Source organism: Dendropsophus ebraccatus, chromosome 8, assembly GCF_027789765.1.
Source record: "Dendropsophus ebraccatus isolate aDenEbr1 chromosome 8, aDenEbr1.pat, whole genome shotgun sequence".
Taxonomy (NCBI): Eukaryota; Metazoa; Chordata; class Amphibia; order Anura; family Hylidae; genus Dendropsophus; species Dendropsophus ebraccatus.
Genome location: NC_091461.1, coordinates 45,696,743 through 45,718,716, shown reverse-complemented (window position 1 = coordinate 45,718,716; position 21,974 = coordinate 45,696,743). Strand labels below are relative to the sequence as shown.

Here is a 21,974-nt window from a genome sequence, read left to right as displayed (position 1 = left end):
AATCATGATAAATGAGGCGCGGAAGGAGGCCACACTTCCTCCCCGTCTCATCACGCCCCGCAAGCTCCGCCAGCCCGCTTATCGGGCGAGCCGGGGCTTATGGGAGGTGTACGCCAGGGAGAAGAGGCGAATCTGCACCTTTTCCCTGACGTACGCCTCTGGCGTATGCTTCGTAAATCCCTCCTTTGTGTTTTTCTCTGTCTCTGACATTACATCTCTACGCTCCCCACCCCCTTTCCATGTGAGCAGCATAAAAATCTGATACCTGATGAGCTGATCTGTTGAGATGGATTTAAAAAAAAATTTCAGGATGAATGATAAGTTGGGATGGAGGAAGGAGATCACTTTAGTGGTCTAGTCTTGTGGAAATGGGTCTAATTTCATTTATTTTCATATATGTGATAAATGAAAAATTCTGGATAGACAAGGACACATCTTCAAATGTGTTAAAGGGGAACTATCAGCAGGTTAGACAAATGTAACCTGCTGATATGTTCCTACTGCACAGGAGACGCTAAAGAGGAAGGTATGTCTCTAATCTTCCTCCTCTGCATCATTCCAGTGCAGTTAGCCTTTTGCCCCATGGTCTAGTACGACTGTAGGACCACTGCACGCCCCCATAGCGCTGATCCAGCCCACCCCCATAATGCCGATCTGCCCCCAAGCCAGCCCACTCCTTTCTAATGATAATGAATGGAGTGAGCAGACCAGGGGTGGGCCGGATCTGTGCTATGGGCGTGGGCAGTGCTCCTAACAGTCTCACCGGACTATGGAGCAAAAGACTAACTGCACCAAAATGGCACCAAGGAGGAAGGTAAGAGACGTACTTTCCTTCTCGGCGTCTCCTGTGCAGTACGGACATATCAGCAGATTAGATTCGTATAGCCCGCTGATAGTTTTCCTTTAAACTTTGGGGTGAAACGATTGTGGGCCTAAACTCAGGATAGACAATCAATAGTGGATTAATGGGGTTCTGACACCTGGGACCTAATGAGCTTTTTGCTGCACTGCGCTACACAACCTACTGGAAGCCCTGCAATGTTCATTGTGTAGTGGTGTCACTGGGTCACTCACTTCAATGGGAGCTGGGCTGCAGTAACACTACACCACCATTATACAATGAACAGCACAGGGTTTTTGTCTCTATCTGCTGATCAGCGATTGATGGCCTATCCTGAGGAAGAACCATCAATTGTGTCACCCTAGAAAACCCCTTTAATGGCCATAATGTAGGTTCTGAGGTCTCTCGATACATAGAAAAAATAAAATGACATAATTTCAATCAACTTTTCTGACATATTGGGATATTTTTTTTTTACACTATATCAAACATTGTTTTATATATAATTTTAATGGGACCTCTTTTCTATAGGTATGACTTTAGCATGAGAGCTGCATCAGTAGCCTTGGTAGTAGTACAGAGTAGGTTTCAGGTGTTACCCTATTAAGTGACACTTGGCATGACTTCCACCCTGAACATATCCCTCCTTCGCCCATCATTGATTACTACTACAGCAGGTCTTTCCTTCTCATACAATTGCACAAGACACAGATCTGCTGGCACCAGTTGGCTACCGTGAGTGAAGACAAGCTATGCCTGTATGCAGCACAGAAAGCTCCTTTGATATAAACCGGTTTATGTAATGAGGGGCAGAATGCCTTTACAGGTTATGGGATATCCTCAGATTTTTCCAAGCATTGTGTAATGTGAATCCTGAGTGTTTCAGACCTGCCAGTGAATGAGTCAGTAAAACAACTCTGCTTCATTGTGACTGCTAAATTAAGCAAGAAAAGACTTTTCTGTAGGCTTTGTGTTCAGGACTTAAACACACCCCATAAAGTCAAGGTGTACAGTGTTCTGTTGGCACAATCACCGGCTCAACTTTTGTTTAGAAAAATGTAACATTTCTATTCAGAATGTTCCATTAATGATGAAAGTAATCTGAGAACGCACGTTGGCTTCCCAGGAAGACAACTTCTAACCTGATAAAAACATTATAAAACAGTTTTCCTATAGCATTAGGCTGGGTTAACCGCGTTTTTGCTGTCCATTTAACATATTTGTTTAATGGAAAACACAGGTGAGAAAACAGATGCATTCGTGTGCATCCATTTGGATTCGTTTTTCCACTGACTTCCATTATTGAAAAAAAGAAAAAGTATTAAAACTGATTTTTTTTTTTTAGCGTACACAGAAACATGGTTGACCACCTTTTTGTGTACGTTTAAAGTAAACATTTTAGAACAGATCAGTTAAATGGACTGCAAAAACGCTGTGTGAACCGAGCCTTACATAGCGACCATTCAAGGCCTTCCATGAAATACATTGATAACTCAGGTCCACCAATGCAGGACTCTGCTCTCTATCAAAGGGGAAAGGGGGGCGGGGTCAAATGTCCATATGCCCTAGTAAGGCATCAGGATTGTTCATGAGATAATCCCTTCATTGGAGCATTTCCATCTCAAAATGTAATCCCCATGCACAGGATAGGGGATACCAAGCTGATAGGTGGTGGCCTGAACACAGGGACCCTCAATGGTCCCAAGAATAGAAATAAAACTGTCCGCGGAATTAATGGTGCACACCACCCGTGTGGGGCCAGAACTCCATACATTCTCTATGAAGCCACCAAACATTGTTAAGTTTAGCACGTGGAAATGTAAGGCAGGGAATTGATGAAACATTGGCCACCGATGTGCAGAGTGCATCTTTCATATAGGGGGCAATTTTGTTCCCATTCCCTGGATTTGTGTGCATCCCAGTGGTTGGACACACACCAATATGCTTGTTGAAAAACACAATTTATATGTATTTTTGATTATTATTGTGCCTCTCTTATTTTTTGCATTGACTATTGTATCTACTGTAAAAGTTCAACAGCACCCAGGAGTCAGACTCTAATAGAAAGGGATGATACTCGGGACGCACACTGTGTCGCTGTTATTCCCAGCTACCAAAGTATAGACATCAAAGGTGTAAACTCAGCAGCATCCAGGAATTCTTCAATAAGCTTAACTGCACATCCAGGTACTGTACAGCGACATTTCGACCACACTCTGGCCTTTGTCAAGCATGTTGGTTGAAACGTTGCTATAACTGGATATGCAATAAAACTTGAAGATTTCCTGGATGCTGCTGAGTCTACGCCTTGTACAGCACTACCAAACATCATGGGGGCATGTTAGATACCAGAAAATGTTAGTAGTAAGTTTTACGGTGCTTCAGCTATCTAGCACATTATTTAGTTGATCTGTATACCAGCATGCGGATCCATAAGAGCCACAATACATAAAAGCATTCAATACATTCCCAATCTCAATGTCCATAACCATGATGATCACACGTAAAAAAAAATGTAGTAAGGTCTGTAGTTGGGAATCTAAATCCAGCAATGAAAACCGAGTTAGTACTTTTAACATAAACAGACACAACCACACACAGATGAGCGCCATCACCTTGCATCATACAGTGGAAGTGGAGAGAAATAGCTGCAAAATAATATGGGAAAGCAAAACGGGGAAATGATCATATAAACAGTTAAAAGCAAGCAACAAACTGATCAGCATAAAGAAAACTATGGAGAGCGAAGGAAATAACAGGTAAGTCAGCATGAGCGGGCTGTATACCTTTTATACAAGACATAGATGAAAGCAGTGATGAAGCTTTTTTCCAGCATAGCTCGTGCCTAATCTGAAGTCTACTAAGGATAAGTCACACCTATCATCTCCCTATATCACCTGAAGCACATATAGGGGGAGATTTATTAAAGGATGTAAAATTTAGACTGGTGCAAACTGCCCAAAGCAACCAATCACAGCTCAGCTTTCCTTTCAGCACTGCCTAAAGCTGAGCTGTGATTGGTTGCTGTGGGTAGTTTGCACCAGTCTAAATTTTACACCCTTTGATAAATCTCCCCCATAATGTTTAAGGTGTAAAAAAATGTGTAATTACTAGAAGCTATAGAATTGGCTTAGTTGCCCCTAGCAACCAATCAGATTCCACCTTTCATTTTCCAAAGAATCTGTGAAGAATGAAAAGTGGAATCTGATTGGTTGCTAGGGGCAACTGAGACAATTCTACTTTACACCAGTTTGATAAATCTCCCCCAATGTGTTCTATGTGATAGAAATCCTTGAAAACATTCTCATCCTCATTTAGAATGTCTGTGTTTTATAAAAAATGTAATTCTGGTTGCATTCAACCACCACCAGGGGGAGCTAACTGCTTATGGATTTATAAGGCTAGTAATAAACTGAATGGGAGTTGTATACATTTACACATGTATACAGGTAGTATGGTTTCATGCAAGAAGAATAAGGAAAAATCAGAAAAAAAGAAAGAATGGGCCCTGGGCCTATTTTAGTAATACAAGGTAAAGCTACAGGGGATAAAAAAAAACAAAACAAAACACCATAATGCCGCCGAGCCTTCAGGAGACTGCAGACAGCTATATAAAGAAGTGAGTGGACAATCTATCTAGTCCAAATAGGAGGTAATAATAAAACAGCTATCTTAGTCACACTGACACACAAGGTGGTGAATAGTACAAAATTCCCCAAAAGTGAGTATGTGATCCCCTTTTGCTAATACAAATCAATATAAAATAGTATGCTATAGCATATAGTATGCTACATAATAAAATACAGAAAACATATATTATAGCTCCATATTTATAAAGAGTGGTGATCCCTACTCATGCTTGGATCCAGCAATGCTAAATATTTAAAGGGGTTATCCAACATTAGAAGAAGCACAGCTATTTGTTGCAAAAACTGCACCACCCCTGTCCCCAGGTTGTGTGTGGTATTGCAATTCATCTTCATTCACTTTAATGGAAATGAGTTGCAAAAACCACACCCAGACTGAAGACATGAGAGGTGCTGTTTCTGAAAGAAAGTGGTTTATGTTTTCTAAGCCTGGATAACCCCTTTAACATTAGCAAAGGAATGAGTATGAGCATGACCTATGGATATATGGCAAATCGGCAATGCAAGCAATGTGTAAACAACCCAAAAGCTATGGCGCTACCAGTATATAGTGGCAGTTTGCCCCTTTTTTTGACCATTATCCCTTATTTCAAAGGAAGTGTGGCCCATCGAGTGCACCAACATCAAGTTCCACAAATTCTGATGCATGTTTCATTGGTAATACTAATCTAGTTAATTAAAATTATAGAATTTAGTTAGTTAGTTAGTTAAAATTCAGTTTTAACTTACCCAGAATGCACAGGGCTTGAGACAAGGTTGACGTTGTCCAATGTGTCTGCAGCCCAGCTATAGTGCCTCAACGAGTCCGAGTCGAATTCTCTTGTAAAAGAATGGTGCTGAAACAGAGACAGGCACAATGGAGAAGTGGATTCATAGCAGCACTGGAGACTGCAAAACACCATCTATACAATTACTAATGCCATACACTGATCTAGCACTAATACTTACCTAGTACAGACAGGCATTCAGTGAACCAGTAATATGAAAAGGAAGAAAGAACCCACAGCCATTACTCTGTATAAGGCTGGGTTCACACTACGTATATTTGCGGCTGTATATTTGAGGCTGTATAGCAACCAAAACCAGGAGTGGATTGAAAACACAGAAAGGATCTGTTCACATAATGTTGTAATTGAGTGGATGGCCGCCATTTAATGGCAAATATTTGCTGTTTTTTTTAAACAAAGGCTGTTATATTGAAATAATGGCCGATATTAACTGTTATATGGCGGCCATCCACTCAATTTCAACATTGTGTGAACAGATCCTTTCTGGGTTTTCAATCCACTCTTGGTTTTGGTTGCTATGAGGACCTGACATGAGGACCAAATACAGCCTGAAATATACATAGTGTGAACCCAGCCTAAATGTCATACTTCTATAGCAGACACAGAGAGACCTAGTGACCCATCTCCCTACCAAATGAGGAGTAACATTTCACTTCCCAGCTGTTTTAAAGGATAATTCCATAAATAACACTTATCACCTATCTGCAGGACTACTGACACTCCGCCAATAATGAAAACTGGGCCGTGTGTCCCTTTAGTTGTGAATGGATGTGATTGGACATGCACAATGCTGCCCCATTGAGCTCTGTAGGCCTAATGGGGATAGTTAAAGGGGTTCTCCAATCAAAACTTACACGTCCCATGTCTACAAGAGACGGGACAAGTTGCCCGACCTCAGTATCCCCACTGATCTCCAGATCGGCCCCCAGCTCCTTTGTTTTGAATACAGCTGAGTTTTGTACTCAACTTCCTCCGACAGCTCTATTCCTTCTTTATGTAGCCACCAGAAAGAGCTGAGAGCTGCACTCATCTCTCTCCGGCAGCTCTAGTCATTCTCTATGGAGCCAACAGAAAGAGATGACTGCTGTACTTTACTCTCTCTGGCGGTTCCAATGAGAATGAATAGAGCAGTCACGTGACCTACCTCAGCCTGTATTCAAAGCGGGGGCTGATATGGGGATCAGCGGGGATACGGATGTCAGACAACCCGGGATCTCTTAGTTGTCCCCTATCCATAGTAAGATCTAATCGTAGGACCCCTTTGAGTACAGAGTCTGGCTGTCCTTGTTAGCCGCCACCTGTGGTCTCAATGCGGGGACACCAGGAATAAGGGGACCTACTTCTCTGAAAGTAAACTTGTATAATAATGTATAATATATCGAACAAACATATTGCTTTGTACTATTATCAATGTGTCAGATTTTCATACTATGGTTATAAAGCATCGGCCATTATACACATTTCTGTATGTTTCCTTGTAATATGTCGATGGCATTGTTTGCCTTTTTCTTGTATGTCATTACGTACTGTATATTGCATGTAAAGAAAAGCAGATGGAGCGATGTTTCCACTGCCTATAGCCCTTTGTTGGCCACATCGTAACCCTGGAAAGTTTATTGTTCTGAATATATTGACTCACATAATGCAGATAATCCTATGTGAGTGGCTGACAATTACCTATTAGTCCAGGTGCACTGATAGACAGTTCCCTGCCAATGCTTTCCCCGTTCATTAATAAATGTATTATTTAAACACCTGACAGTCACTCCTTGCAGTAATGTCAGTGACCTAAAGTGAAACAGATGGCTTTCGAAAATGAACAGGATTAAAATGTTGAGTTAATTGTAATTAGAATGTAACCGGGATCCATGCTAAGAGATATCTCTTTAGAAGTCTGCAGCTGCTCCATGTCCTGAGGTCTGCTCACCTCTCACAGGACTGGGGTATAAACTTTCCATATTAAACAAATGGCTTTGAAAAAAAACTGATGCACAAGCAGGAGCAGCACAATAGGGTATGAGGCTAGTTTCACACTATGTATAACACCGGCTGTTCTGTGACCTGGCCAGGTCACAGAACGACCTGTGTTACTAAAGATCCTCCGGGCTGGATCATCCCTGCAGTACTGGCCAGATGATCTGGTGAATTTCTGGTGAATTCAAATGCGGGCACATCCGTGTGTGCCCGCATCCCAATTCACCACTGCACACAATGGAGCGTGTGGCTGCAGCCGCACGCTCCATTGTATGAACTGACAGGTTCTCTGCGGCCGCTATTCAATAACTAATTATAAACACCAACCATGGTAGGAAACTAAAGGGGTCAGATGCTCTCATGGATATCTAAAGGGGTCTAACATGTTAAAGTGAGGAATGCTACAGACTAAAGTTAGGGGTTACTCTCAGTTTCAGCTATTTACTGAGATCACTCATTGTCAGTCACTCCAGGAGGGCCAACAGAAATGTTAATTGCCTGCGATCAGGTTGATACTGGTCGTGCTATTCACATGAAAGCTTGGCTCAGCAGAGTTCAAGTGCTGACAGATTCCTTTGGTGGTTTATCTCCCCAAGAACAATAGGATCAGACAATTGAAATTCATTATGCTCAATCTTTTTCTCCCCTAACGTTATCTATCAGGGAGAATCAGCAGGTCGCCATACATTAGACAATCAATGTGAATGGGAGAATTATTAAATACCAACCCTGAATATTTGTAGAATGCCCTATATACTATGTTTGAAAAGAGATTTCCTAAACTAAACAAATCTTTGAAGGACATCTTTAACAATTGCTGCATATGATACATCTTCTGATGAATTAATCTAGGTTATCAAATGCAGAACAGAGATAACATGGCTGTGGATTTAGTTTGGCTTATTGGAATATAACCACAGAAGATAGAAGTATAGTGAAAGAGTTTTCAGCTTTAGGGTATAAACACACACACCGTATAAGCAGCGTATTTACTGCTGCGATACGCAGCAAATACGCAGCAGATACGCAACAAATATGCAGCAGATTAGATCTAAATAACTGAACACAGCATCAAATCTGCACCATCAAATCTGCTGCAGATCTGCTGCGTATACGGTGTGTGTGTTTGTACCCTTAGGCTGCATTCACACGTTCTGGGAAGTTGTCCGTGCGCAAGAAATCAATGAGATCTGTGTCTTTCACGGATGTACACGGATGTGACATCCGTGTTCATCCGTGAAAAACACGGATGTGATGTAATCAATGTCATTTAAAATGCTGTAAGACAGATCCGTGAAAAAAACCGACACGGATACAAAACGGCTGCAAAACGGACTGTTTTGCACGGATCACAGAGGTAGCTGCCGGACCACAATCACGGACCGGGAAAATCACTGAACGTGTGAATGCAGCCTAAGACTCGGAAAAAGTTGCAGGAAAGCCCACAACATACAATCTTAAATAACGTTTCTTTCTGGCCTACCCCAAGTCAACGTAACCAACCTCTAGCTCAGTATGTGCTGCTTCTACTTGTGATATTTCTTAGCTCATTCTGCATTCTGTCCTTTTGGCCTGATGCCTGCGAGAACAGCTGAGGGTTGTTTATGGAATAAGAAGCATGTGTGGCTAATGATGGATTATTAGAAGGTCATCAGGACTGTATACAATGCTAATAAACAAGAAGATGGAAGAACATACATTCTACCGGACATTCGGATAAATATACAGTTTGAACATTTGCCCCAAAACAAATGAACTAGGAATATAAAGACTGTATACAGAAGGTGATCAGTGTTAACATCTGTTGCTTTCTAAATCCATGTGTTTATATAACAATGAAGTTATCAATGACTTCATCTAGTAACATAGTAGCATTGGTGGGATTTTTCTTTTTTGAATTAACTGGTGTCAGAAAGTCATACAGATTTGCATATTACTTCTATTTAAAAATCTCAAGTATTCCAGTACTTATCAGCTTCTGTATGTCCTGTATAAAGCAGTGTATTCTTTCCAGTCTGACACTGTGTTCTCTGCTGCCACCTCTATCTGTCAGGAACTGTCCAGAGCACTAGAGGTCTTCTATGGGGATTTGCTGCTGCTCTGGGCAGTTCTTGTCGCAGACAAAGGTGGACATTAAGGACATTAAACTAATCACAAAATAAATGGGACCCCTGACAATCAGCAGTACTCTATGGAAAAACAGCATGTGTTCACCTACTCTGAAGTGCTGTCAAAGGAGAAATGAGGTATTACAGTTTCTAAACTTGCAGTTTATTTATTTTGTCTCTTGACAGTCTTTATGTTTCATATGATTTAGTTTTGTATAAAAATATATGTGTATATAAAAATAAAAGTAATAAAAAAATATATATAAAAAATAATAAAAAATAATAAAAAATCAATTTTATGGATGGGCATGCCACACCCTTCAGAGAAACAGCTCACTCTGTGCCCTGGCAAGTAGACAATGGTTTTGCATGGTGGACCTTCACTTAGAATGCCATGTTGGTGAAAAAAAAAAAAAAAAAATTAAAAAAATTGGAATCAGACAAAAACACATCTGCATAAGAAAGGGATTATATTCTGACAATAGCCATTATTACGGTCATTGATAACATCACTTATAAGAATTCAGCAGCAAACATGGACGTACCTGATCCTTTGAAGGTGCAAGGAGTTCTTCAATCATCATACTGTCCCGAGCGAAAGAACTCCTGTTGAGTGTGTAGGACCTATCCGAACTGAAGGAGCGGAGGCTGTTGTTGCATTTACAATTTACCACAGTACACGCAGATGAAAATGAGATGGATGGGAAAAAAAGGAAACAATGAATGCAGCTTCCAGGGCAAAACAAAATATGATAAAAATGATCAGAGCAGCAATGAATTTAGAAAATTGTACGAATGAGATATAAAAACAATTTGTCACAAAAGATTTGGATAATATGACTTTTGGAGAAAAAAATTGCTATTTGAAAGAAAAAAAATGATATACATATATATGAGTTATAGGTCAGCAACCGTGGCTGAGCAGCTCATTGTGGACACGTCTGGGTTTAGAATAAAGATTGAGAATGGAACCCTGGAAGATACATGATGGACAGACTCCAAGCCAAACCCTACTTCTAATAGACAAAGCCAAAGCATAAAACTAAACATTCGCTAGCTCACACTCACTTCAGTGCATTATACTCAGTCTTCAGATACGTTACATGCCCTTCATCAGAACAGTGGCAAAAACAGATTGGTAGACAGATAATTGCAGGGTTTCCAAACAATCTCATACAACCTCAGGGCTATATGTTGTGTGACTGAAGCTTTCACATACTGTTACTAATCTCTGTTCACATTGTGTTTTTGCATCTTGTTCAAAGTAGATTGATTTCCCCCCCCCCCCCAAGATTAGAGAAAGGTATCTTTAAAACAGGGCATAACAGGATGCATCCAGTTTTAGGCTATGTTCACACTACGTAAAATAACGGCCGTTGTCCGCGCCGAAAAACTACGGCTGTTGTTTTGAGGTTCCTTATAATGACTGTAATGCAATGTAACTACGACCGTTGAATTCACACTACGTATCAGATAACGGCCGTTGTTTATACGGCCCCGTGAAAAATGAACAATGAAAAATGTCAATTATTTCTGGCCGGTAACGCTGCAACAACGACCGTGGATTTCAATGCGGCCGCAAACGTAAAACTTATATCTGCCGAATTAAACTTGATTTTGATGTAAAAAAAATTCTGAGTGGTTTCTCGGGCTGGGCGCAGTATTTAAAGTAAATGACCTGTTTCATCCTGTTTATAATCATGCTAGGAGTCAAAATTAAACAACGGCCGTAGTTTCACGACTAGCCCGTACGATAGTAATTCTACAGCCGTTGTTTTGGCCTCAAAATAACGGCCATTGAAAATAACGGCCGTTATTTTACGCAGTGTGAACATAGCCTTAGGTTACAAAAAAAGGAGATCAAACTGGATCCTGTTCTTCAAGCGTTACTGTCACTTGAAAAAACCTTTGACATCTACATCCAGACAAGTCGTCCAGAAAATACATGTCTTGTGGCTTCGTGTCGCTGTAGAGTTGCATACTACTTGTTCTTAGGCCTCCATTATCATAGAGAGATAAGGAGGAGTGTTGAGCTTATTTCCTGAAATGTTCTGGTTTGGCAACGTTCCCCGAGCCTAATGCTTGGCATTTGACTCCCGATGCCTGGAGAAGCTGGATGTCACCCTAGAGAGTTCTGTAAAACATAGTTTCCTGGCTGTACTGGGGAAGCATTCAACTGCCGGGAGTCAAATGTTGAGCGTTTGGGTACGTAGAACATTGCCAAACCGGAATAGTTTGGCAAGTACGCTAAAGTACGCTCAATAAGGAGATTTTATAAGGTTGTGTTCTAACTATATTTCATGCCATGTTGCAGAGGAATATCTCTAAATATGGCACCCAGCAGAACAGCATATGGCGACACAGGGATATGTTGCGGCTCTATATTACATAGAGTTAAAAATGCCATATGGAAAATACGCCTCACCCCCCTGCTCAGTGTAGAATAAGTTAGCCCTTATTCTGTTAGGAAGAGAGATATGTTATGAATCTAATATTTAATATAAGTAATTTTCTTGACTAGGTTGTAGGGAAGCAGTGACCCTCTACTCCGAATTGGGCACTGCCACAGTCTCATGAACAGACGTAGGTTATGACACAGAATATTGGACATTATTAAGCGGTAATGATGTAATATTCCTTACACATACACTCCTTTCTAGGCACACATTGGAAAACTAAGTCTTACATGAGCAGCATTTCATGTATTAATAAACACTACAATCATTTCACCATATTTTTGCATAGACTATGCTTGGCATTTGCGGGTCGGGTCATTTTACAGTGTACTGATAAGCTGTGGAAACAGTGCTTACGGAAGGGGAGCAGTTGTTCATAGAAACAACAAGGCTTTTGACTCTTTCGGCTCTGCTTTTTGTCTGTATTGGTAAAGACAGTCATTTCTGGGTACTGCCTATAGAGATGCAGTTTGTCAAATCATTAGGAACCAGTAATACTGAAACATGGCTAAGTAAGGAAAACTTTAGAGCGACTCTGTACCCACAATCTGACCCCTCCAAACCGCTTTTACAGTCAGATAGCTGCTTTTAATCTAAGATCTTTCCTGGGGTCAGTTCGACAGGTGATGCAGTTATTGTCCTAAAAAACAACTTTTAAAGTTGTCGAACCTGTGTCAAATTGGCATGGCCTAGAGTGTGTGTGCCCAAGCCTTGCACCGACTCTCCATCACTCCTCCCTGCCCTCCTCATCATTAGGAATGCCCTGGGCAGTATTTTTCCTATTCATCACCTGTCTACACACTGCACATGGGCCTTAACGATCCAGCACATGTGCAGTGTTCAGACAGCTGATAAATAGGAAAAATCCTGCCCAGGGCATTCCTAATGATGAGGAGGGCAGGGAGGAGGGATGGAGAGTCGGTGCAAGGCTTGGGCCATGCCAATTTGATACAGGGCTGCAAATTTAAAAGTAGTTTTTTATGACATGACCAGGGGTGTAGCTAGGATTCATGGGGCCCCATAGCAAAAAACTGTATGGGGTCCCCCTCCCCTACACCCCTACACACACACACACACACACACACACACATACATATATATATATATATATATATATATATATATATATATATATATACACACACACTCGGTGATGTTGCCAAAAAAAAATTCTCTTGTGGCCAGAGGCAGAATCCTATGGTTATGTACATAGGTGCAGGAGCAGACTACCTTTTGCTTAACCCTTTATTTACTGCAGTGTGTAAGTGACCCGGTGTTCTCTTACATGCCGCAACACAAAAAGGGTTAATACAGAAGACAATTAGCTCTCTCCTTTGCTACTCTTGCACTGATACCCCTTGACCTCTGCAGGAACTCAGAGAACAGAGGTCAGAGGTTATCAGAGTAGTCAGGCAGAGAGCTAATTGTCTTCTGTATTAACCCTTTTTTTGTTTTGCAGCATGTTAGAGAACACTGGGTCACTTACACACTGCAGTAAATAAGGGGTTAAGCCACAGGACACAGGCTCTTATCTTCCCTGGGCCCCCTCCCTCCATGGGCCCCATAGCAACCGCCTTCCCTGCCTCTATGGTAGTTACACCACTGACAATAACTGCATCACCTGCCAAACGGACCCCAGGACAGATCTTGGAATAAAAGCTTATATCTGAAGGTACAAGAGGTTTAGGGGTTTGGTTTGTGGGTACAGAGTCGCTTTAAAAAGCCCCTTAGGTCTAAGGCCAGGTTCACACTGAGCAAAACTAGCGGAATTCCGTGGCGGACAATTCCGCCATGGAATTCCGCTAGTTTTTCTCAGTGTGAACCCGGCCTAATGTTTAAATGTGAAAAGTATAAATGGCCTACTAGATGAGGTGCAAAAAAAAAAAATTCATAGAGTTCAGCTCTGTTACGCTGAATTCAGACCATAAGTGTGTGTTGCCACATTTTTTTTCCCTGTTATTTATTTATATTCGTTTTTTCAGAGAACAATAAATTCACACTTTCAACATAAATAGTTCAAATTATTGTAATCATGCAGGGCTTCCTTCTTTTATGCACCTGAATGAGGAACCTGTTTTCAAAAACAGGTAAAATGTTAGAATATTTTTACACACTGGGGGAAATATAACAAAAATCCCTGCCCTGTGCACTTTGCTGGATTTAGTCTTAGTAAATCTGGATAGACTGAAAAATATACAGATGCTCTGGAACAGGCTTAGATTTTCAGCATGATTTATGTCTGCTAGGCTACGCCTCTTCCCCACTTTTCACGCCCCCTGCCCACCCATTAAAAGAACGGGGCTGCGCCAGGTAAAAATAGTCACAGATTTTTAAGCAGAGTGAGTGCTTTGCAGAAAAACATGCTATTATTTTTAAGCAGTCACCTGGCTCAGTGATGGAATTTTTTTATTTATTTATTTTCAACAGTTTTTTTTTTTAGCTGTTTTTTTAGTCATGTTTGGCATGGAGCTAAAAAAATGTCTGTTTTTATTTGGGACATATTTTTGGCCATCATACCAGTTTAGTTTTAGGCTTTTTTCTTATTAAGGGAACGTGTGTGTGTGTGTGTGTGGGGGGGGGGGGCATCAATATTACGAGACGGCTGTCTTTTTCTGTTTTGATCCCATCGTAGGAACATAGGGGGAGATTTATCAAACTGGTGTAAAGTAGAATTGTCCTAGTTGCCCCTAGCAACCAATCAGATTCCTCCTTTTATTCCTCACTTTGCAAAATGAAAAGTGGAATCTGATTGGTTGCTAGGGGTAGCTAAGACAATTCTACTTTACACCAGTTTAATATATCTCACTCATAGTCTTAAAGGAGAAGTCCACCTCAATTCATAATTACAGGGTCAGCAGGGGGTGGGGGGAACATAATAAACAATCTTCGCATCATGGAGCTCCTGGATATCATCTTCTTCCCATTTCTTACTACATTACCATGCGTCAGGAAACGGTGGAAGATAGCAGGCTTAGCCATGTTCCCCCACCCAATGCCCATTAGAACTCAACAGTAAAAATATGGTCCCTTTGGGCTTCTTTTTCAACTGTACAATGGCTGTTTAAGGGTTCAAAAAAGGTCCAAAAGACTTTACTGAAATGTAGGCATGTTGGGGAAGCTTAAAGGGGGTTATTCAGCGCTACAAAAACATGGCCACTTTTCCCCCTACTGTTGTCTCCAGTTCAGGTGTGGTTTGCAATTGAAGAGGATGTACCACCAGGTACATACTCTTTAACCTGAACCCACGGATCGAACGGGCCGCCGCCGCCGCGTCATACAGCAGAGGGAATTCCCTCCCACTGGGGACGGGCCGGCCTACCTCCAGTGCTTGAGCACCGTCCGGTTCCGGTGCATAGAACAGCGCCGTGCATGGGAACCGGCTTCCCCGGTCTGGCGCCGTGCGATCTGTGGGTTCAGGTAAAGAGGATGTTCCTGGTGGTATATCCTCTTTAAGCTCTATTTACTTCAATGGAACTGAGTTTCAAAACTCCACCCAAACTGGAGACAACAGTAGGGGGAAAGTGGCCATGTTTTTGTAGCGCTGGATAACCCCTTTAAGTCCAAACCCTAAAAGTATGACAGTATCACTGGTCCTTAATAACATGACTAACTGCAATAACCCAAATACAGAATTAGCTCCCAAAATTGCACCTATAAAATGGCCTCTACCCAAGTCTTTATATTAGTATGGGTTTTAAAAATGTTAATGAACAGGAAAAGCTGCTTTGAACTAATTGTGATGCATGAAAAGAACTTTCTTGAAGCAATGAGGAAAATGTAAAGAACATAAAAACCACAACTTTTCAAACACAGAACTAAAGAAAAGAATTGCTACAGCACAATAATGACTAATATGAATGACAGTGAGCAAAAGTTAAAGCAACAGTCTAAAATGATGGATCACATGCCTTCTTACCTGATCTTAGGACTAGTTTAAAGAAATTTATTTTGAAGAAGGAAAAAAAAGTAAAATAAAAAAAATCAGACGCAGCAAATGTAAAAAGTATAAATGAATAAGCAGTCGGATACTTGAAGTTTCAGTACAAGTTATACACAAATATCAATAAAAGAACATTTTGTCAGCTATGTACAGACTTTTATAAACAGATATATTGTGTATAACGTGTGACTTGATATGTAAAAAAGAATTTCAAATTAGAATAAAATTTTGATGAATGAAAGCTTTCTCTAGGTAACAATATAAGACACTGGATATAAAATAATGTGCATCTTGATATGTATGGTTTGTAACCTCCAGGGGCATCTAGAGGCACATAAGGCTGGTGCCTATAGGTGACAACTGTGAAAGGGCTTTTGCTGAGGAGAAAAGTTACATGTTAATAATACTGTAAGTAACAGTGCGTTATATTATATATTTTATATGTTATGGGCACTTATAGTAGTGTAGGACTGAGGCACCTGGGGGAGCTAGGAGGATGCAAAAGATCCAGAAGATGTGGAGTAGATAGACCAAGTCTAAGACTATGTTCCCAAAATGCTAAACAATGTCCATTATTAAAGGGGTATTCCAGGAATTTTTTTTTAAGTAGATCTCAGGTGGTACGACCGCCCCTGGCTTCTGTATCATGAATAGAGCCGTGGGTACGGTTTGTGACCCGCGGCTCTATTTATTCTTATGGTGCGACGGAAAGATCTGAGTACGCCGGAAGAGCGCTGTACTCAGCTCTTTCCGTTGGCTGCATAGGAATGAATAGGGTCAAGGGTCACAAGCTGTACTCGCGGCTCTATTCATTACACAGAAGTCGGGCCCAATATAGAAATCGGGGGGGGGGGTACAGAGGTTGAAAGACTTATAGACTGCATTACGTACTACTGTATCTGTATGGGATGCTGTGTAGTCAAGAGAAATATCTGTACAGCTTTCACTGTAAAAGACGGCTTTATTGGCTTAAACATTGGCCCATGAGCAAACCCACCGCTGTAATCTAGAACACGGGCGGTAATCTCCTCCACCAGCACAGAGCCCCGTTTTGTTATGGGCTTTGAATAAGCTTCACAGAGAATGTATGGCTATGTCCTTGGCCCTCACAGAGCTCCAGAGGATACAGAGCGCTATATCTACGACAGCAGAGCTTTAACAGGCCTGAATTCCACATGTAAGTGTAATATCCTGATAAATTGATGGCAGTATGGCTTCTCTACAATCCTGATCTGAGTTATAGTTGGACAATCTCTCAGTATAGTGTATGCTTATAAAGCAACACACTAAAATAAAGCTAAGTGACAATATAATGTGATTTACTACTTAGAGAGTACATCTTAACAAGAAATATGGGAGTATCGAAAACCTAAGAGTGTGTGAAAGCCAAGACCAGTTATTGTTGGTTATTACCTGGAACATGGCATCCAAGGCTGAAATCTTTCTATAGAAATTTCTTCCCTTTAAATATGTTCAGGGGGATGTGAGAGTTTAAAAATAAAGATGATTTTCTTCCCCAAAAAGCGCCCCCTTAGTTCAAATTGCGTGTCTGGATATGCAGTGAATAGGGCTGAGCTGCACTGTTAAAGAAAGCCTGTACACTAGAGAGGCGCTGTTATAGAGAGAGCCGAGGCAATGGGCGCAGCACGGTCATGGTTCCTTCAGGGCCTGTTATAGATTTTTTCTTGGTGCCCAGAATCTTTTGGTTACACCTATGGAAATGCTGCAAAAAAGCACCTATAGGATGTAGTGTGTAGTTACAGCTGATACACAGTGGGCAGTCTCTCTAGATTTGCTTACGATTGGTCGTAATATCATAGACAAACTGCACTCCACCTATCTGCAGCCATATTGCCTTGTGCCCTATACAGCCAGGCATCAGGGGCACTCTTAGAATGGGGTTCCTCCTTATGTCCTGCTGATCTTCCATTGTGGTGATGTCACTGACCCAAGCAGGAGGACTGGGGGGTCCCAAGCCTACTCACAACATACTTTGATATAGGTTTTAATGTTAACATTGAAAAGACTATCTCATGAAATCATGTTATGCCCTATCCTCAGGGGATTTTGGGGGGCCTCCTCAATCTCGAGAAGGGGTACCCTATTTTGCCTTCTGAATGGTGCGGCAGTGTGCAAGGGTGACCGCCACTCCATTCATTCTCCATGGGAGAGCCCAGCTTTGTACTCTTCTATCTCTGGAGGCTCCTATGCAATGCACAGGTGGACCCCCACTCCAGTAAAGGGCATAACTTGATTTTGTGGGACAACCCTTTTAAATCCATATAACCATACAATGATACATGAAAAATCACTGATAATGGATCATTTGCTTTAGATATATGGAGCATGATTTCACATACATAGATCTATTGTGGCCAAGGCAGAAAAACCCTATAAAGCTGTTTGAAGGACGGCTACACCCCAAAGTCTTATGGAAGGCAGAACTTTATTATAGGACGTGTTCTGGGGCCAGGTCAGTGGTGCAGTGGTCTTTCAAACTGCTTTTTAGGATTCTGCTAACCGAACCACATTGAATGAACATGGTTATAGCCGACACCAGGATTGTGCCTGGACATCACAACAAGACCAGATAGGCAGATTTCCAACAGAACGCCCCCCACCCCTAACCACACTATGCTACTATTCTATCTTACACATTGGTGCAACGATATCATAAAAAAGAGACTTTTCCTATTTCATTATTTGGCTGCTGCTACATTGTTCCACATACTGTATTCCACAGACTCCAGCTAAGACAATCCAGAGGTAAGGCTATACACCTGACAGGGTTTGGTTTACTTTGACTATACTCTTCAATACCCCCAGTGCAGTATGCACACATATCAGATTCCCAGCAACTAAAACAGGTTTTGTGACTTTCCATGATTATGAAGCAGAAGCTCAAAGCTGAAAAGAGATGGAGAAATGTAAGTCAATGGTGTAATATGAAACACAGTGCCACCATGCTGCGACTTACCTGGCTGATCTGGCTCCTAGGCTGAAGCCCATGTATCCCTCTTGGGGTAAAGAATCATCCCCCAGCTCTTTTAGATCTTGGGGTCCGAGGTATTTGTCAGTGTCACCTGTCATTGCATCTTCACCTAAGAGAGAAGACTGACTGTAACTACCAGCAGCACCTCATACAAGTCCTGATGATGATGGTGGGTTAGTAAATCATCATTGTGAGCACTCCGGCTTCTAATCAATGACATGACAGCCCTGGGATATTTTCCATACAGTAATCTCAATAATACACGCCAGCACCAGAAAAACACATAGATAAGTATGTCACTGGATGTTATTTCCATTGTTAGGAGGATACATGCTCAGAAGCAGGCGTTATTATGGCAGAGATAGCTCAGTTATACATAAATTACATATAACAAATACACTGGTATTATACACGTAAGGCTTTAGGACATGTCTCAGATTTTCATACTATGTACTAAGTACTATGTGTCACCAATTTCTTCTAGGTTTTTGTTATGGGTTCTACCCTGTGCAATACTAAATAAACATATGCTGAATTTTCTGGTTGTGGTCGTATCTATCTGATAGCATATTGAGACTGTACCAGAATTGTCCATCATTGGTTTCGGTAGCTGATCCTTATTAAATAACTACCCTTATCTATAATATATGTTACGGTGTTATGTCAGAAAACCCAGAACAATGATGAGTTTGCTTATTTATTTCATGTGGTTTATATAGCAACAACATATTTGATATATATTTGATATATATATATATATATATATATATATATACAGTATATATATATATATATATATATATATATATATATATATATATATACATCGGTTGTATCATTCAACAATATCCTGACAGCATTTTCCATATTCCTCATTTGGTTCTTCAAATATTTGTATTCTCCGGTGTTATTAATAAAAGGAAGGGGGGGGGGTCAATGGAGCAATATGAATTACAAATATATACAAATATCTGTCTCACCACACGTGGAAACATTTGATATTAAATATTCAGGATGCATTTTGTATTCTCATGTTTACACATATGAAGACACAAAAAATTAGATTTTTGGTAGATCATCACTTTCCTGAGCCACATGGTTCACCTTGCCCCACCAACCTTAATTGATAGATCTCTCTTATGCTGCGTTTACATGGAACGATTATCGTGCAAATTTGCACGATAACGATCTAATTCGAACGATAATCGTACGTGTAAACGCAGCGAACGATCAAGCGACGAGCGAGAAATCGTTCATTTTGATCTTAGAACATGTTCTCAAATCATCTTTGGTCGTTCGCAATAAATTCGCAGATTGTTCCGTGTAAACAGTCGTTCACCGATTTAACCTATGTGCAAGAAAGGCTTAAGCGATTTTTCCGTATGATATATCCGTCTAAACGCTGATCGTTATAAAAAAAAAAATTGTTACTTCGAAATCGTTAATCGTACGATCCGGCGAATTATTGCTCCGTGTAAACGCAGCATTAAACAGAGAAATATCTACTGTATCAATCAAGGCCGGCAGCGTGGGTGTTAGGTGCCAGGGGCCACCCCAATTATTTGTGGTTCAGGCAGCATGAAAGTGATGACAGGTTCCCCTTAAAATGAAGCACCCATGGAAACAATGGTATCAGAAATTAACTAACATCTACTTTATAGCTATGTTCCCACAATGTCAAAAAAAGAGAAAAGGTGTCCGCTTTGTCTATTTAAAAAGACGTCTGTTATTGCCACGATGTAGTTGACTTTGATGCAATGCATTGAAGTCAATGGAATGATTTCTAATCTATTATGATCCACACCTGGCTTCAAACTGCCCCAAAACTGCACAGTGTAAGTGCACCCTAGCTAATGTAGTAAACCAGGTAACTGCAAATAGTAATTCACTATCACAAATTCAAATGCGCAGCGAAATCCGCTGCGGATCCCTTGCCTGTTTGTTTCTATGAGGATGCATCCCGCTGCGAGTCTGTGACAGCCCCGTTAACCCCCCCCAGCCGGAGAATACATTACCTGCTCCACGCTCCAGCTTGCTTCGTGGGCTCCCGGCATCTGCACGACCCGCTCAGCCAATCAATGCGCTACCCTGCCGCAGCCACTGATTGGCTAAGCCGGATGTGCACCGGGGAACCCCCGAAGCAAGCTGGAGCCTGGAGCCAGTAGTGTATGCTCAAGCCGGCAGGGGGTTAACAGAGCTGTCACTTACACACTCGCAGCGGGATGTCAATCCCGCTGTGAGTATGCATCCTTTATAGAAACAAACGGGCGAGGGATCAGCAGCGGATTTTGTTGCAAATTCACAGCGTGAGATCCGCTGCGGATCCGGTGTATGTGAATGTTAATGTCAATGACATGTTAGAATTTCTGTCATTTGTTATTGCCCTGCACTCCCCAGCAGGATTCAAATTACTCCTAACTATCATACATAACCCTATGGCTAGGTTCACACTGTGTAAAACGACCATCTTTCATAACAATGACTGCCATTGGGCAAATAACCTCAGTAGAGATGAGCGAACCGGGTTCGGGTTCGAATCCATCCGAACCCGAACGATCGGCATTTGATTAGCTGGGGCTGCTGAACCTGGATAAAGCTCCAAGGTTGTCTGGAAAACATGGATACAGCCAATGACTATATCCATGATTTCCACATAGCCTTAGGGCTTTATCCATGTTCAGCAGCCACCGCTAATCAAATGCCGAAAGTTCGGGTTCGGATGGACTCGAGCATGCTTGAGGTTCGCTCATCTCTAAACCACAGTTATTTAAAGAACAATGGACGTTATTTGCGCAATGGCGGACATGGGTTATTATAAAAGATGGATGTCATTTTTACACAGTGTGAACCTAGCCTATGGCAGTGTTCTCCAATCTGTGGCTGGCCTATAGTTTACCGGTGTACTCTACACTACTGATATGTATAACAGTGGAGAATTACATACAGTTCTTCACTTTTATTATTGGAAATATCTGTTATAAGGAAACATTAATATTTACAGATGAGCAAACCTGAACACTCTGCATTTGATTACTGAGGAAGTTGGATGCTGCCCTAAGGAAGCCTGGAAAACATGGATACAGCCATAGGTCATAGGCTGTATCCATAGGGTGTCTCCCTAGGCTGCAGCAAACTATTACAGATTACTATCGTTAATCAAGTGTTGAGAGTTTTGGTATGGACGAACCATAGTGTGCTTGAGGTTCACTCATCTCTGGTTGTGACCAG

General features: G+C 41.3%; 1 protein-coding gene across 7 annotated transcripts in view; it reads right to left on the bottom strand.

Moving 5' to 3' along the window:
- The window catches only part of ANK3 (ankyrin 3), a 506,950-nt gene that overhangs the window by 60,165 nt on the left and 424,811 nt on the right, over positions 1-21,974 (bottom strand). For 6 of the 7 annotated variants that reach the window (XM_069980293.1, XM_069980295.1, XM_069980296.1 and 3 more), the window contains 3 exons: positions 18,732-18,855; positions 9,904-10,006; positions 5,218-5,324 (listed from right to left, as the gene is read on the bottom strand). In XM_069980293.1, the coding sequence (XP_069836394.1) occupies positions 5,218-5,324; positions 9,904-10,006; positions 18,732-18,855 (334 nt within the window). The remainder of the gene's footprint in view (positions 1-5,217; positions 5,325-9,903; positions 10,007-18,731; positions 18,856-21,974) is intronic. The other variant, XM_069980298.1, reaches the window with a different exon arrangement.